The sequence below is a fragment of the Perca flavescens genome, chromosome 4, assembly GCF_004354835.1.
Source record: "Perca flavescens isolate YP-PL-M2 chromosome 4, PFLA_1.0, whole genome shotgun sequence".
Lineage (NCBI taxonomy): Eukaryota > Metazoa > Chordata > Actinopteri > Perciformes > Percidae > Perca > Perca flavescens.
In genome coordinates, this window is record NC_041334.1 from 36,374,812 (window position 1) to 36,392,861 (window position 18,050).

General features: G+C 41.6%; 1 protein-coding gene across 1 annotated transcript in view; it reads right to left on the reverse strand.

The window, feature by feature from the left end:
* Positions 1–856: 856 nt before the first annotated feature.
* The window catches only part of cntn3b (contactin 3b), a 52,149-nt gene continuing 34,955 nt past the window's right edge, over positions 857–18,050 (reverse strand). The window contains exons 13-23 of the mRNA XM_028576903.1: positions 15,598–15,773; positions 11,947–12,064; positions 10,890–11,048; positions 10,623–10,772; positions 8,743–8,813; positions 8,117–8,351; positions 7,587–7,696; positions 6,079–6,265; positions 5,086–5,198; positions 4,816–4,981; positions 857–4,277 (exon numbers count right to left, since the gene is read on the reverse strand). Coding sequence (XP_028432704.1) covers positions 4,186–4,277; positions 4,816–4,981; positions 5,086–5,198; positions 6,079–6,265; positions 7,587–7,696; positions 8,117–8,351; positions 8,743–8,813; positions 10,623–10,772; positions 10,890–11,048; positions 11,947–12,064; positions 15,598–15,773 — 1,577 coding nt within the window. The 3' untranslated portion in view covers positions 857–4,185. The remainder of the gene's footprint in view (positions 4,278–4,815; positions 4,982–5,085; positions 5,199–6,078; positions 6,266–7,586; positions 7,697–8,116; positions 8,352–8,742; positions 8,814–10,622; positions 10,773–10,889; positions 11,049–11,946; positions 12,065–15,597; positions 15,774–18,050) is intronic.

Sequence of the window (18,050 nt, forward strand, 5' to 3'; positions counted from 1 at the left end):
CACCCTGAGGACCAGAGACAGAGAGCAGCGGAGCTTTGGCAGCGAAAATGTGGCATACACCTCAGACCCACAAAAATGTGCAAAGTTGCACTACTTTGGACTGTCTTTGACTCTGAATAAACAAACGACAATTCCAGAATATAAGGACCTATCAGAATCCCACACATGCAAGGCACAACCACACAACAAGTGCAGACAAAGCGTGATCCCACTCATAGGCAGGCTATTTATCTTATAAAGTGAGACGTATCTGTATATATGTGTGTCCGTGTTTGGGGGGAAGGTAACCTGCACATCAGCAGACACCACATACAGAACGCTTTAGAATAGTGGGGGGGGGACTCTTTTCCTGCTGTTAAATTGCTGTGAGCTGACAGAACATAACGTAGCCTAATCTTGGAGATGATTCCTTTACATAGCGGTGCAATGCGAGAAAATCTCAGAGTTGAACCAGGAAGATACATCAGTTTCTTCGCCCATTCCAAACGGGCACTGCACTAGTTTAGTAAAATGCCCGTGAGAATAATAAAAATAAACAACAAAAAAAAACTAGATTTTGACACCAGGCCCAAGAAAAAGGCAAGAGTTAAAGATTTTCTAATAATGCAGACCTGCATTTGTTGATATTGTACTGTAAGGTGCAAATCTGCAGTTAATCAAGTAACCAAAAATCAACTGAACTTAATTGGGGCTTGGGAGACCCTTGGGGATTTGGCTCTGGAAGAAAGTGGTTGGTGGGTCTAGTTAGGCAGACACAGGCAAACAGCCCACTAGCTGGAATAAACATTTTTATTAAGTTATAGTTTTAGAAAAAAAAAAAAAAAAAACACAAATTCACAAACAATGGTTAACATGCACAATTTTAGTATACAAGACAAAACAGTTACTTTTCAATATGAAAATGCCACTCTACATGTCAGTATCTCACAGAGATCATTGATTAATACACCAGTATTAAGGTCGGAGAACACACTATATAAAAGCAGTGAGGTTGTCTTTGATGGCCATGTTTAAAAAATATATGCAAGCTATTTACATGCGATACACTCCTTCTAGCAACAACAACCACAGTAACCAATCTAACCAAACAGACCTTGTGGATATAAATAGATATGTTGTGGTTCTGTGATCAATACAATTCACCAATTCCAGTGGACTGGTCTGATCACTTCCTTCACTTCCTTTAGATTGTACTTAGTAGTATTTATTAAAGCACAAGGCCAGAAACAATAGTTTCGCTTTCTTAAGTGAGCATGAGCAGAGGTAAGGAACATTAGGCTGAGTTACAACTATGTCAAAATTAAGAAAACTCTGAGAAACTGCCACACGTTAAAAAACTGTAAATTAATAACCTATAAGTCTGCCATCTTGCGATGATGGGGTTACCTTATTTGGATATTAACAGAAATATTACAACCACTTGGATCAAGTATTTGCACACACAAGCTGCTTTGAGGCCCGGTCACACCAGAAAGTGGCACAGCAATATTCATCTGCATGTGTCTGTGAAACAGACATTGCAGGACGATTGGGGACATACTGTAGTGGATATTTGCAGGGCTAGTTTGTGAACTACAGCAGCTGTCGAGCCAACAGCTAAATGCGCTAGACAGCCGGGAACAAGTTAGTGCTAGTCAGTGTTTTTGTTCTTTATCACTTAAAACGCTTGCTCACTGTCAGTTAGAAAAACCATTAGCTTGGTAAATAACAGGCCATTAAGTCCACAGAGTTTATTCCATTTATTATTATTATTATTATTTATTTAGTGCAACACAGCAAATAAGCTATGTTAGCTTCCTCCATTTTGGATTATTCTGTTTGTCAAGACGGTTTGCTAATGGCTAACGGCACCAGAAAGTCCACCAAAGTATACTTTTACACAGATTTACTTCTCCTCACAAGTGCATCTGCTGATCGCAGCAATTCCACTGAAATGATTTTGCTATGAAATTTAACTGTTTTAAATGCTGGTGTGACTTGGCTTTTATGCTGCTGGAAAGAAAGATACAGTAGTACTTCGACTCAAAATAAGCAACCAGCCAATCAATTTTAAGTCACTGCTCCAATTCAAAATCACAATTTACCACTACACTACAAAATACTTCTGTGACAAGTTGAGCAAATACAGTGAGATTTCTAGTAAAAGCAAACCGAAACACAACAGAAAAAAGAATGCCTATGAAGTGGTCTGATAGGGAATAAAGTCAGACATCATTGACTGTATCACAACAGAACGACTGCAGTAAGAACACGGCCATCAGTCAATCAAGCAGCTGAATTGTGACAGCTGTAATAATGGGGCAGCAAAATCAATATGGCATTGACTGGTCTGCAGCAGTCCATTCAAAGAGCACAGAGCTTTATCCAACCATTCAAGGAGCAGATAGGACAGCCTGATTATGTCGGCCGTTTTGACTTTTTACGAGGCCTCTGGGGTCTGCACACCTGTTCAGACGCCTAAGTGAGGACATCCAGTCACCTTGCATCAATTCCTTGTGCTTTCATTTGACTTTGGGGAAGATAGGGGGAAGAGAGTGCAAAATACAGACGACAACCTCTGAGCTAATGACCGTACACAGCCCCCATATTCGGCAAAGGCACAGTAATGTGTAGCAGTTCAGTTGACTGTATCCTTCCACATCCACATGATCATTGTCAGGACCCCAGTAATCACACCTCGGCTCCTTGTTGGGTGGCTTTTTACAGACTCATCCACATGATAAAAGGGCGTGAAAAGTAGCTCCCTCAGCAGAGTAGCAATGTTCTTTTGTTACTGTTCAGTCCGGTATGTGTCCAATAGACAGTAATGGGGTGGGGGTAAAATGACAGCCATGCCTTTCGCTCCATTTCCAGTCAGAGCACTTTCACCGCGGTATTAGCATCAATTATTCTGATGCCTTAATAGCCCATAAATTATGCTTCGAATGGAGTCATACATTTATTATACCAGAGAGCATAAATACTAGCTTCCAACGCTTTTTGTTTTAGGTAACCCTGGTGTACTTTTCTCAATGAAAATGTAATTAACATACCCTTTCCAATAATGGGCTCCCTCTACATTCTCCAGACAGTGACCTGTCTTCCTAACTAATTTGTTCAGAAGGAAAAGCACACAATGCCTCTTCTACAACATGAATCTTTCCCCTAAGCTATTTGAAAAGAAAGAAATTGGAGTGAGCTCTAGTGAAGGCACTGGTATCCTGTAGTCCATTGTGCACTGGGCCAGCTGGTCATATGGGGTGTAGATGGCACACGATCCACGATATGATATACAAATCTTGAACACAGGTCGTCTAAATGTAGAGGAGGAACAGTGCACGTGGGATCCGCTTGACATAGTGACACCACGCGTCTCTCTCTTCTGCAATCCCGGCTTTTTACCTAGACTGAGAATGCAGAGTGTGATACGCATTTATTATTTAGAGGAGCAAGAGATGGCGATCTCTTAGAGTATTGTAGAGAGGGCCTTAAGCTCAGGAGACTGTGGCTCTCGAACAGACCTAATATTATTTCAGTATGCAGAGATAAGTGGGTTTGAGGCACAGTTGATCAATTTGCTATGCATCTTTCATATATCTGACAAAGCCTGGTAAACTTTTGGCAAAGCTGCAAAGAAATGGGATGAGGATATTAGTTGATGTTCTGTCAATGGAACTGATTTAGTTTAAGATTTATTTTTGAGACAGTAAAATCTGGATGAAACCACTGACTATAGGTCAATCAAGTGTTGGGAAGTCGATCTTGAGAAGAAGAATTCTTGTGAGTACTTGTTTTTGCAAAGCAAGGGGGTTAAATATAGGGTTAAAGAAACTTGTAAGCAGCCTGTCTCCTACTTTGGTATGGACTGTATGAGTAAAATGGGTTTTAAGGCATTAGTATCTCCAGAGATACTAAGAAGATAAGTCATATAGACATCATAACTTCTAAAATAAAACCTAGAGCACGGTGGCATTTATGACGCGGGAAGAAATTCTGAAAGATATCATGCACACGAATCATCACGTCTCTATTTGATGGCCCTTAAAAAAAAAGTGCCGTGGTCCCTTTAAGAGTTTGGCGGAGCCCAGTCCTTTCCAGTCTTTCCCAGTCTTGCCACTGAAGCCGGGCCTTGTGCCAGTCCAGTGGACAGGCTGAGTGAAGGGATGGAGGGGGGAGAGAGGGCGCTTTGCAGGCTCCAATTAGATATCACCAAGCGGAGCAGAGCATGGCGTTGATGAGGACTGCAGAGAGGTACAATGGGCTGAGGCGGATTGCTCCTGAGCCCCGTGCTCCCATACCTACAACCAAAACCAGCAGAGCAGCATGTGAAAAACAGAAATACGCCTAAGATCACAAGAACAAAACCTGCACTCTGCTGTGCTATTCGCTAAATTTCTGACAAGTCATCATAAATCAAAAGCCAACTGTGATTTTTTTTTTCTCCCATATCTACATATTTACTGGCTTTCAACAGGAGAGGCCGTTTAAGTATCCTGGGAAGATAAAGTTTGCTTCACATCAAAGAAGAGAGCGGCAAACTGAGCCGCCTCACAATTTTGCACAGCAGCAGGATGGGAGCCGAGAACTGCTTTATATGCTGCAGCGCTGTGCAGCCAGTCAACAAGGAATAATAACCCAATGGCAGAGATGGATGACTCTGTGCTCGCATTTCTAAAAAGGTCGCTTTTCTCGCACTCAAAATAAGTCTATTGCACATGGTTGGAACGGGATGCAATGAAGCCAAATTAAATGTTGGCTCTGAATTATTGAATCCTCAGTTTTATCCGTGGTCAAAAAGGAAATGATGTGAAGAAGACAAGACAACAGTAAACTCACTTAATTTATGGATGTGGATGGGTTCACTGCCCACACCTTCGCCACCTTCACTCATGGCCTTGATCTGAATGAGATAGTTGTCGTTGGCGGAGAGGCTGAGCTCCACAGTGGTTTTGGTGGTCAAGATAGTGTTGATGTCGTTGTAGCGATGTCTCCTCAGCAGCACCTGAGGCAGGAGAGGGTGACGCAGAAAAATGAGCTGATATAAAAACCGTCATCCCAGATTCTGAAGACAAATCAGTCAGAGTTTTGCAGTGAATTGGGACCTACCAAATATCCGGTGACCTTTGACTCTGTATCCAAAGCTACTACAGGATCCCAGTGCATCGTGAGTGTGGAGCCGATCATGGTCCATTGTATGTTGAGTGGAGCCCGATCTGGAGCTAGCAAAAGAAACAGAGAAAAAGATGTACTACAGAATATGCTGCATAACGTTTTCCTGTGGTCCATGCATATACTGTAAAACAATTTACAGATTCCTTTTTTAATTTAAAAAACTCTCAACTTATAGGTCTGAAAAATACTGTAAACTGAGGCTGCAGCAAAGCACATTTACTAATTAAGACAGTGAATTATACGGTGGCAATAAAAGCTCAACACACTGCAACTTAGAAAACACATGCAAATAGACAAAAGTAAATTGACAACATGCGCAGCATCCAGGAACAAGGGTGGCAAAGTGAGAAAACAACCAAATACATAAAAATGCAGCAAGTTATTATTTGGTTGTGTTGTGTTAAATTGGTGAAGACGGTGTCTTCATTTGCTTGTGTTCTGTCTATTTGCTTGTGTTTATTTGTGTTGCAGTACATTGAACTTTCACCATAGAATTTGATGAATTATGGGTATGGACCACCATACAATTCTCACTTTTTTTCTATCCTATTTTCTTTACTATACTGGTGTCATGAAACAAAAGCATTTAATGGTTACTTTTTCACGCATTTTGCAGAATGTCTAAATGGCTTAAATCCCCAAATTTCAAAAACCTAGTCCATTTCTCCATTTAGAATACCTAAATTGTCACTGCAGCTATGTTCCACTCACCCAATTGATTGCATTTTTTTTTCTTTCTTTTTGTCCCCCAAGGTAAATGGAAAGTTCCCTTGTCACATTGAATTTTATGAGCACAACCAACAAAGCAGAAGAAACGCTACGCCTGTCATGTTGAGGACAGTACGACGTCATCCGAGAGGGGCTGACATGGTTCATGAACGAAGACCATTTGTAAATAATTTCAATGCCTCTCTGGGACCGACTCACGTGGTTTCTTTGTGGTGGTGTTGATGGGCGCCGACTGTGGCCCGGGGCCAGCCGTATTGAATGCAGCCACACAGAGGTAGTACACTGTGTTCGCTTTCAGCCCTGTGATGTTAACCAGCGTGTAGTTTCCAGATATGCGCACTTTGCCAACAGTGTCAGGCTTGGTGTCGTCTTCCCAGTACACGACCTGTTAGGGAAAAAAATAAAGAAAATAGTCACAATCATTGGCACAAACGGCCAGATTGTTGTGGTGCATTGCACTGCATTATTGAAAGTCATATGCCATCATGAAGGGTGATGATGGGTGTATTACAGAAGGGAAGAGAGGGACTGATGACAGGTAATACATTTTTCACTAGTGGAGTCTCAATAACTGATGCACACATACTCTCAGCCGCCCAGGTCATACAAACAGGGAGTTAGTGGGTCATATGATAACTGACACAGGAAACAAATTTCATGATTAGTGCCTGTTTTGTCAATAAAAACAGCCTCAGTTCTTACTTTAGTCTGAGGAAACTGGATATTAGAAGTGAAGAGGTTACGGATAAATCTGGATAAACATTTCAAATTGCTTTATATGTAAATCACCACTTTACACAGCAAAGCAGGATCCTGTGCTCTGCTGAGTTTGATTTTCTTCAGGCTATTAGCCTCTAATTAATTGTGCAGTTGAAGTGATATTTGACAAAGCAAACAGACTCATTTGCTTTAAATCATCTGCAATATTCATGTGTCTGGTATTAAGTGACATAAGAGTTAAGTAAATAAATAATTAAATTGAAATGTCTGCTCACAGGAATACTCGTTGCTATTCCATCGCGTTATATTATTGCATTTCACTTTTTTTTTATCAATTAAAGTTGTGTATGATTAGCACCAGGATTCAGTTTACAGTACGCACATTAATATTTTGAAGCAGTAATATTAATATTGATTACATTAAACTGAAACTGGATTGGATTTGCAATCATAACAACGTCTTATTAAAGGCTGAAGCCCTTATATGTGCACTGCACAGCTCCGGATCCATACTGTCGGTGGCCTATTGAGATTCAGCAGCTTAAATTCACTTCAGGACCGCGGTTGGAGAATTGAGCTCTGTTCCAAAAGGACAATGTGGCCACCGCCATGGCAACTGAAGAGCTTTGTGCTGAGGGCCAGAGGTGACAGATATTGAAAGAGCATCGGGGAGGAAAAGAAAAAAGCAAAGCCCTCTTTGCATTCTTGAAAGGATGAGGGATTTTATTTTAATCTTGTTGGTTTGCTGTTGGTGCACCAAAGTGTTGGGGGTCATTTCATGATATTATTACGCTTAAAACTAAGTCCTCGCAGAAATGCATATGAATATATAGTGGAATATTACAAGTAAAAAGAAATGAATTTTTTTTTTTAAGAACTATGAAAGGAATGTTATGATCAGATAAACAAGCCACAGGGAAAAGCTCATATATCATTATTTTAGAAAAAAAAAGAAAAGAATGATTTTGCACTGATTCCTCACATACCTCATATCCAAGCACTCTTTCAGGGATGGCAGGGAGAGCTTCCCAGATCACTTCAATTTGCACTGCAGACACACTTCTAGTCCTAACCCTCTTAGGAGCCACACCAGGGACTGCAAAAATAGAGCGCTGGTGAGAATCCCAGAGACTCATCCAACACCATCACACGCACTAATAGCTATAAGATTGAAGACACAGAATATACCTGTAGTTCCACTAAAAAGCTATTTCCCCACTCTCTTTTAACACGATCTGTGACTGACATAAGCGAAGACTATCTGCCCAGCACATTCAATTAACAGAATACCTCCCTGACAGCGTGGTGTGGTAAGTGCCTGCTAGGATTTCCTGTAATCTACCAGCACGATAACTAATATCAAGTTGACATTCCTAGCTTAAGAGGGGAGAGAAATAATAGCACTGGGGGGAAAAAATCATCAATCATTACTATTCAAGGTCATAGTCGTAAGGAGAGAGATTATAGCTTATTTAACCATCACTCTTTGCTGCAGGGCTGTGCAATCTGAACGTACCTTCCTCTGCTGAATACACGGTGGCAATAGAGCTGAAGGGCCCCTCCCCTCGGTTGTTGTATGCCCCCACTTTTACGTCGAAAGGCGAGAAGGGTGGGATGGTGTCATTGCGGAAGACGTAACGTGCCACGCCCGGCGTGGAGATAACCGCTCGCGTCCACGTGACCGTGCCCACAGGCCTGAAGGCGATGATGTAGCCAAAGCCCTCTCCGTTCTGCAGTTCCTCGGGAACAGGCTGGGAGCAAAACACAAAACTATAGTGATATTAAAACGCATACAGACAAAGAAACAGACAGGCCCGTCTCGCGCTGTACCTCGACAAGGACGTCTGTGATTAGACACAGACACTTTCTTTGCCGTTACCACCCAGAACACTCCGCGATGACCTTTAGCCTTATCTTTTCCTCCTGCATGGCTATGTAATTGTGGCTAAAGTGCAGAGCTCTTCAGAGGAAGTGCTCTCTGTCCCTGCTTTTGGAGGGAGAAATGGCACTCGGAGGCTGAGCCCGGAGGAGAGGTGTCTCGCTCTAATGTGGGCCATAAAATTGCTCCGTTCAATTCTGCACAATTAAGAAAAACCATTACTCGGCAATGGAGAGAACAGTAAAATGTGACAGATGACTTACCTCCCATGTTATCACCAATTCAGACTTTGTGCCGCCTCCACCTCCGACATCAGTGGGAGCTGTATCAGGAACTAAGAGGTAAAGCCCAGAGGGGAGCAATTAGAACGTGGTTTACAAAGCTCAACGACAAGCCTCAACTATACTTGTAGCCTTATGACAAGGCTGCCTGCTCCAGATACTGTCTTCTATTTTACAGTCCACAAATCCCTCACTCTGTGAAAACACAAACATTTCAGAGAGTAGTGAATTACTGACATTGCCCAAATGTCACCATGTATAAACACCAAAGTCAAGATCTGTAGTATTTTGCAAATGACACTCAACTTAACCCACTTCCTTCCTATTCCCACTCTGTTTGTGCACTGCAGTGTGATGACAAAGCTGATAGTGTAGGTGGAGGAGCACTTGTGCACATCCTTATAGTATCATATAGTAAGTGGAGCATCACATTTAATGTGTCATATCAGCACATGGTTGATGCAGCATTTATATTTGATGCCTATGTATGGTTGTCTATTAGGGTTGAATGTTGGGAACGGAGATCCAGGTATATACTTCCTCGGACGTCTAGCCAAACTCTGCTCCCGTTTCCTGGGAAAAACACCTGGATATTATTTAGTCCTTCCAGGGCTGAAAATGCTCATGTTTTCAAACTTTATCTTAAACGTGAATTATATTAGCCGCGTCCAAGGTGGCGCACGCCATCGTGACGTCAAAATGACGGTAGACTGCAACTAGTGTCGCGACCACCAGCGCAGGTATAAATAGTCACAGACCAGCTGGCGTGTGCATATGTGGCGTCATGAAATCGCTGTGACTATTTATACGTGCGCTGGTGGTCGCAACAATAGTTGCAGTCTTCTCCTGAGCAGAGGGGGCGCTAATGAGCTAAGGCTACAGATGTTGCGCTTTCTACGGACTAGAAGAAGAAGAAACAGGTAAACAACGGCAGAACTGGCAGCAGCATCGCCGTCAATGCTTCGATTTGATTGGATGACCTACTTCGTCGGATCAAGCCTTTCATTCACTATAAAAGAACTCATCTTAATCCAGTAAGTTTACAAGACAAACTCACTCAGGCCTCCTGTTTACGCTTTTGTTTGAAAAAAAAGGAGCCGTGCGCAACCTCGGCTCGCGTGCCATAAATCGTGCGCGCCGGCAGGATATTACGTCATTTTGACGTCAGGATGGCGCGCGCCACCTTGGATGCGGCTAGTATAATTCACCTTTAAGGCGAGCTATGGCTGTCGCTTAGTTCGTCCACTAAACACAGAGTTGGTGGTTTGATTGCTGACTCCTCCTGTCCACATGTCAAAGTGTCCTTAGGCAAGACCACTAAACCCCAAGCTTTAAATGTTAATTAATATGCAGTCTTACCGATTATGTTGTTCACACTGAATATAATGCAGGGTTTTGAAAACCTCTCCAACTTCATTAATCATTTATATTTCCTGTCAATGCGATACAAGCATCGGTCAGTATCTAATGTTGATTTACCTACAGTGTTTGTCTAAACACCATAGCAGCTAACCATTACAATTAAATTTCAAATTCATCTAGTAAAACAATTTGTAACATCCGTCGCAGCTGTCAGGACACTTTTATTTCCAGCAGACGAGCGGACGATTCCGAAGTGTTTATTCCACCTCAAAGATAGTGTAAAGGAAATGTTGCTCTAACTTACGATTATAAATCATAAAACCTCAGATTATTAGAAAAGTAACTCAGTAGTGGTCATATAATTGTATTTATGGCAAGAAATCCCGGGAAAAGTGTGATGTTCCCGGTAATTAACCATTTAAATTCCAATCGCTGCAAATCATTCAACACTATCGTCGATGTGTATGTGTGTGAGCAGTAAAGTGTTTAGTTTCACATACTGGCATCCTCTGTCCTGGTCTTGGCCGAGGCCGGACTGGGCTCTCCCAGGCCTACGGTATTGCGGGCCACCACCCTAAACTCATACTCCACCCATGCGTTCAGAGCAACGACTGTAGCTGTCAGCATGTTACCGTTGACAACCTCTGGCACTGCAAAGTGGAAATGAGTCACACAACCGGACTCAAATTTAATGATAAATAAATAAAAACCCAACATTAGAACTCAGATAGATACTACACGGGGATAGGAGGAGTGCTTCATGGTACCTGTGTCAACAGCCTGCCAGCCCACAGTAAAGGGGGTGCGGGCCTGGATGATGTAGCCGGTGATGGGGCTGCCATTGTCCCTTCCGGGAGTCCAGGAAAGCTGGGCCGTGCTGTCTGTGATTTCTTCCACTGCTACCTTATCCGGAGGACCTGGCGGACCTAAATCAAGGGTGATTTCAGAGGGTGAACCTCAGGTTATCACCCATTCCAAGACGGCTCCCCTCATCAAACTCATTAAGACTTCAGCACCTTGTTACTTATTAAACCCTCCAATTAAGGGCAACATCCTTGGTGTGTGCATGACGAGACTTTTCATTCACTGTCTGTGTGATGTGCATGGCTACAAAGTGATTACATGAACATGGGATCGCCAGCAGTTGAAAGAGACACTGGATGTGATCATTTATGAGAAAGGAAAGAGGAGATGGATGGGAGGAGACACTAGAGAGAAGAATAAAAAAAAGAGTTATTACACAGAGAGGAAGAGAGAAGCGAGTGTCTGTGACTATTACACACTCTGGCTTTACCATATAGCTGTTTGCTCGACTGCTCAATTATTTAAATGCTTTCCATGATATTTTGCCGATGTGTAAATGAGCCAATTATAGTCATTTTCTGTGATAAACATTGCCTTCTCAAAGCACCTGGGACCGCTATTACAGTTTGTTAAGGGCTTGAATACCAATGTAAATCACCAGAGATAAGCCCGCACAGTGAGCCAGATACACCCGAGCACACATCAACAAAGCTAGTCACACATGTCGGTGTGCGTGCCATTTCAAAAATTTCAGCAACACACACACACACACACACACACACACACACACACACACACACACACACACACACACACACACACATATGTAAACGGAAGCTGACATAACTCTGACTGAGGTAGCATTCATCCATCTGCTGCACTGTATATTTACAGGAAGCCTCAAACGTCTTGCTCCTTGAATACTTTAATAATAATACAGAGGCTTTAATGCCACATTATTGTCCAGTAAATATACTAGACTATTCATACACTAGCATTGAAATCAATTGGTTCGCTTACCTTTGACAACCAAGATGGCAGAGGTGGATAGGCTCTCCACATCAGTGTCAATAACGCAGACATATTTCCCTCCATGGTTCAGCTGGATGTTACGAATCATCAGATCCCCTGATATACTCTAGAAGGGAATATGATTGTTGAAAAAAAATACGTTAAGTAAGAGATGCAGTGTTGTTTCATCACTCAGCTTATGGCTCTAGGATGTTTAAAACATTTATAATGCTTTGCACAATCACATCGTCTCCAGGCCACAGATTTTTTTAAACACTAACAACAGACATGGCAGATGTACTCTGCACAAATAATGTTTTTGGCTGTCCTTCAGCTACCCAACCAACCAGCCCCCCAACCCCCCTACTAAACAGCTACCAGCTATACACAGGACACACAGAACAAACATAGTTTACTTAATTGGCAAGACAATCCTAATTATTTTGTAATTACATAAGCTCAAGCAAGCTATGAGTATAACTCCCAGTGTAAAGAGCAAATATTATTTTACATAAGCTGGATGCATCTGGGGGAGGGAACACAAAAAAACATCACAACAAACATTGTTATCCTTCTCATCTGTATATGTAGCCTATAACAGTTGTATGATTTGTGCCTCCATGAAGGAAATAGAATGACAAGGCTGGTGTTTTTCTTCTCTGCCCAGTGCCTCCCATACAGACGCTAAAGGGGGATTTTTGTGTCGGTATCTGACCAAGCGTCGGCATTTTTCGAGTTGGGAGTTAGAATGGGTTGATCTTGTTCCAGCTGAAGACAGAAATGTACATTTTTAAAAACAAATAGAAAACATTGTAGCCTATATAGTTTATTTAAAAAAAGGCTGAATAATCTCCTATAACAGCTGTTTAGCAAACTTTACTCAGGAATAAATGGTTCATTTGTTATATTTGTAAATTAGTTGGGGACTATTTTCAGGCGTGGATTAATTCACATTTGGTGATCTCGTGTTTACTCTAGTATCTACAGCAGCAAGATGGGGTGGGATTGACTCACTACAGGGCCTATATTTATGGTAATGAAGGAACATGTCATCCAGTGTGTTTTTGGACAACAAAGGAGCTCAACAGCACAGACGAATAAGCAATTTCAGGCTTTGGATTCAAAAACAAAACTTGTCATGACCCCTCTACACTGTGCCATTTTGGGTTGTCCCAGACAAAAGTTGACAGTTGTGAGAGAAACATGGCAAAATCTTTGCTTTGCAATCCAAAGTGGTGGTCCTACAGTAAATCCCACTGTGAGACATGTCCATTTACAGCTAGTTTTGAGCTTTGGCTACTAAAGACAGCTTGCGGAAAATCTAAAACTGAAAACTCTGCATGTAATTGTTACAACGACCCAATACTACAAACCAACTAATCAGAATGCAGCAATAAATAAAAAAAAATATGTTGGCCAACACGACATTGCCCATAGACACATATGCACACCACATTGGCATATATACGGTAAGCGTCATTTTTAAACAAAGTTTATAGTTTAATAAAGTATGCACTTGGCATTTTTAAAACATGAGACATGATAACGTTACAATTAATCTAGTCTCACTTTGCCAGACCATCCACACGGTGTGAAGCGGAGGAGAGTCTGGCTAGTCCACAGAGCATTCTGGGATGGGAGAAAAACGTTCTCTGGTTTATTGGCATTTCTTTAAACCAATCACAATCGCACCGAGCCGCTGCAAAATAGTCGTGCGAGAGAAAACTCAGATTGGACAGATAGTCTAGCTAGCTGTCTCAATTTACCATGCAAGGATCTGAGGAGCAGTTAACAATAGTCGTTATATAAACAACAAATTTAAAATTCCAACACAAAGAAAGCGGAATGAAACGGAAAAAACATGCATCTGGCAGAATTTCCTGCGGCACTGGAGCAATCCCGGAAGTGGAACTTCAAGGATATAGACTACAATTCATCAGACATTTCTCACACAATTGGCAAGTCTAAACATTAGATATTACTAGACCCATCTTGCATATTGTGACATGCACTGAACCTGTAAGATCGCTGTTATCGCACAGTGTAAAGGGCCGTTTGGTAGGATCCCTTCATTGTTGGTTTTGGTCTTCTGGTGGTATTCATTGACAAAAACAAAATACAGAATATCACCAAACTTATCCCTAAAACTTAAAATGAACTTATGTATGCCAAGGTAAAAAGTCATTTATAATGTTGTAATAACACATTTTATCCAGACACTATTGTTCTGTTCTCATTTTGACTGTGCCTGGGAATCAACCTTTTGAAAGTCACATCTTGAAGTGGTCTGTCACAAAGCATGTCAGCTTGTGAAAAGTAGTGTGTTGCTTTGGAAATGAGTCACCTGGGGGCGTGCCAAGTAAGACTTGCTGCAGTCATAGCAGATTTCATCACCCCTAGCGGCTAGTGATCATAGCTCCCCTCTGCAGCAACTGGGCAGGAACGCCCGTGGATCTCCACCTCTCTGAAGTACCTGACAGAGCAGAGCTGAGCCGAATGGCACGTCTATGCGGCCACGGGCTAAAGAGACCCCTCCTGCTCTCTTTCGCTTTTACCCCTTCCTTTCATCTACTCCCCTTTTGCCTGACAGTTTTTACGTGCTGCTCTGCCATGTCTGATTCTCTCTCTAATGTCAGCCGCCACCTGGCCAACCTGGGAGCTTGTGCTCGCAAGCAAGGTGTCCTGCCTTGGCAGGAAGGAAGTGATGAGGCAAATTTGCTTTAATTATGTTGATGAATTCATCAGAAGCTGTTGAGCAGGGGGGCTGGTAATCTCTATGGAGAGGGAAAACAGATTCTGTGAAAACTATATGTCATTATATTCCTCTGCCCCGTTCAATGTCATTATTAATTGCCATTTGCATCATTTACATTCATGAAGATATGAGTTTGGCATGTCTACAACACTGTGATGGCATTCAGATATGAACCTTTATCACGTAAATGGCAGTGATCAGACCGCTGACCTTGGATGACAAATTGCACTATAAAAAGCAAAAAGTGTGTAAAGTAATGTCATACTGACACGCTCCGAACAATTGACTTTGCCCTTCATCAAAAGGAACAAATATTCGACTAAGAGTTGTCACTTATTATTATTATATCAGGGCATAAAGATTTCAAATGGACATTTACTGGTGCCATTGCCGGCCCTTGGTGAATGCCAGCCAGCTCATTACTTAATTATTTCGGGGCTCGAGATTCATAAATAGGATATGCAAATTCAATTATGGCACAAGGAGATTATAGGAAATTGTTCTCCCTTCAGGTAAGAGAACTAGAAGTTGAAGGGATGAAAAGTATAAAGACTTTATTAATGAAGACCCTCTGTATGAGTGAAATGGCATTTCACCAATATATCTTTAGAAGTGTAACACATGGCAGCTCATACAGCCAATCCAAAAGGCAAGGATCCCAATTACTGACCTAACAGTGCCATTCATTGAGGCTTTAACAGCACATGAAAGACAGAATGTAACTGATTCTTAATAGATGTTTCTATCTTTTTTAAATTCCATCCACCACTGAAACTTTTAAATGGACGAGTCTTGGCATACATTTCTCTGCTTGGGTATTATTGGTGAAGACCTCAGCACAGTATGTCCCAATTAACCCGAAAATAGACGGAATGTTGCTCAGTTTAATGCTTGTGATGACTCACCCCGCCCACTCTTTCAAAATGATCGCTGTCTCGCTGGAAGTCGATGAGCTGGCCGTTGAATGCCCACGAGAAAGAAACATCCAGAGCTGGATCGCAGGCAATCTGGCAGGGTAACACGATGCTCTCGCCAACAATAATCTCCATGTTAGTAGGCCTCATGGTGATCCTGGTGGGCTCTGGCCAGACAACAGCGTATGCATGTTAATATTGCTGCCAACGGAACCTTTAACACCACCCTGACACCTGCAACTGCCATATCACTGCAATTCTTGGCCAAATCAAGTCACCATATTTAAATTACCCATGGATGTGTGCTTCTCCCTGATATTAATAAGCACTTAAATTCCATTCGCAACATTTAATGATATCCCAGGTTCGCACTTTATGTTCTGGGATCACTTTGGAAGAAAATGTTTAAAGCAGGATTACAGAGATGGGAGCACATTCCCACTGCTGGCTGTGGTGGATTGGAGGCCTCCGAGTATGTTGAGGAAAGGTCACAGTAATTAAATTCTATGACATTAAATGGTTCAGCTGTCAGTGTGTGAGAAGAATAGAAGCTAATGAGAAAAATAGGTCAGGTGGCTACACACACAACAGATTAAACTGGAGGACTACATGTACGTGTTATGTCACTGCATTCATAAATAATGACCTTTAACTAAATCAAGGATGGTGTTTTGTTGCTTATTTAACTGCGGTTTTGCATTATGTACACCAGCCATATTAATTTGATAATAAACTTGGTTGTTACCATTGCACAAGCAATATAACTTCAATAAATGAATGAATATAAATGAGGGTATTCTCTCTAAGTCATACACTGACGAGAAATGTTTGACCTTTATTTTGGAGGAACTGAAAGGAAGACGACCATTTGCTGATTCAATGTTAGTTATCAGGCTAGCTAAAGCTAATAAATTCTACTAACGAGAGTTCTCATTTCAGTGGTCAAAATCAATGGCTGCCAGTTAGAAATGAAATGTTTGAAATCAAGAACCCATTGTTTCAAAAGTTCCAACCAATCTTGAGAGGCAAATCTGCCGCTGTTATAAGTGTAAACTTACTTGAATGGAAAGCATAACACAAGCATAGCATAATAACATTAAAGTGCCCATATTATGAAAAAAAATAAAATACAAACGCATACAAAACTGCTGTTTTGAGTGAGATACGGTTTCTGAATATGTTTCTGAAATCTGCACGGCTTACTACGTCACTAGCCGAGACGAAGGGGCTAAACCATGCTAGCGCTAGCATGGTTTAGCCCCCAAAAGCATTCACATTCATTACTGAAGTAGAAGTATAGATACTAGGGTTGGAAAAGACTTCTGTAAAAGTTTTAAGTATCAACTCAAGCTTTTTACTCACGTAAAAGTGTAAAAGTACTGGTTTCAAAACTATAAAAGTATAAAGTATAAAAGTAAAAGTAATGTAAGGGGGGAAAAAATGCCATTAAGAAGAAAAGCTTAGCCCGCCCCACAGGGACCTATAGTGCACAACCCCACCTCCACCAAAAACATTTTTCTAAAGGCCATAATGACTATAATGTTATATTAAAATCATAGGTGCAAACTCAGAAGGGCTGAAAAAGGTGACACATCTCTTCTGTGTTTTAAAGACAACGGCAGCTACAGTCTGGTGTTAGAATCCTCCCCAGTGAAATACAGACACACTTTTACACCGTTTAGCTGTCAGCATTTTAACCGTGTTTACTCCAGCTGCTAGCTAACCGTAGGCTAACGTTAGCTGCTGTCGAGTGTAGTGTTGACTAGCGTCCCGGCGATGTTTCAGTTCCCTCTAACGTCCATTTTCGGAGCATCAGAGAGAAGCGCAGGCATTTAAGTGGGACCTAAATAAGGCACTGAAATCCACGCTGTGCAGGTGCGATGGCTCGCGTACAAACCAATAGGGTGTCGGAATGGTATATGTTTTTACTTCTCATCCAACCACAATCCAATTCACTCTATCTGGATCGCGCGATTTATCTGGATAGGTTTTTTTTGTGTCTGTGTTTTTTTGAACGATGACAAGCCGGAATGAAAACAAGCTGAACTGAAATAGGAGTAAAAAGGCTATTTTTAAAATGTAAGGAGTAGAAAGTACAGAAAATTGCAGTAGAAGTAAAAAGTCTGCTGTAAAATAATTACTCCAGTAAAGTATAGATACCCAAAATTTCTACTTAAGTAAGGTAACAAAGTATTTGTACTTCGTTACTTGACACCTCTGGCTGCAACACACACAAATTCACCCTAATCTACAAAATAAATTGTATAGAACTACTTACGAGTCCCTGTTCTGCAGGTATTCCACGCAAAGTTGGAAGTGCGCCCTCATTTAGAAGAAGTCTCCCGGCTAATCCTGCCTTGTACTGACTGAAGTTAGAGAAACAGCTAGCTAGCTGATGTGAGCCTTACCTAGCTACTGCTCATGTGCGAATCCCAACAAAGATG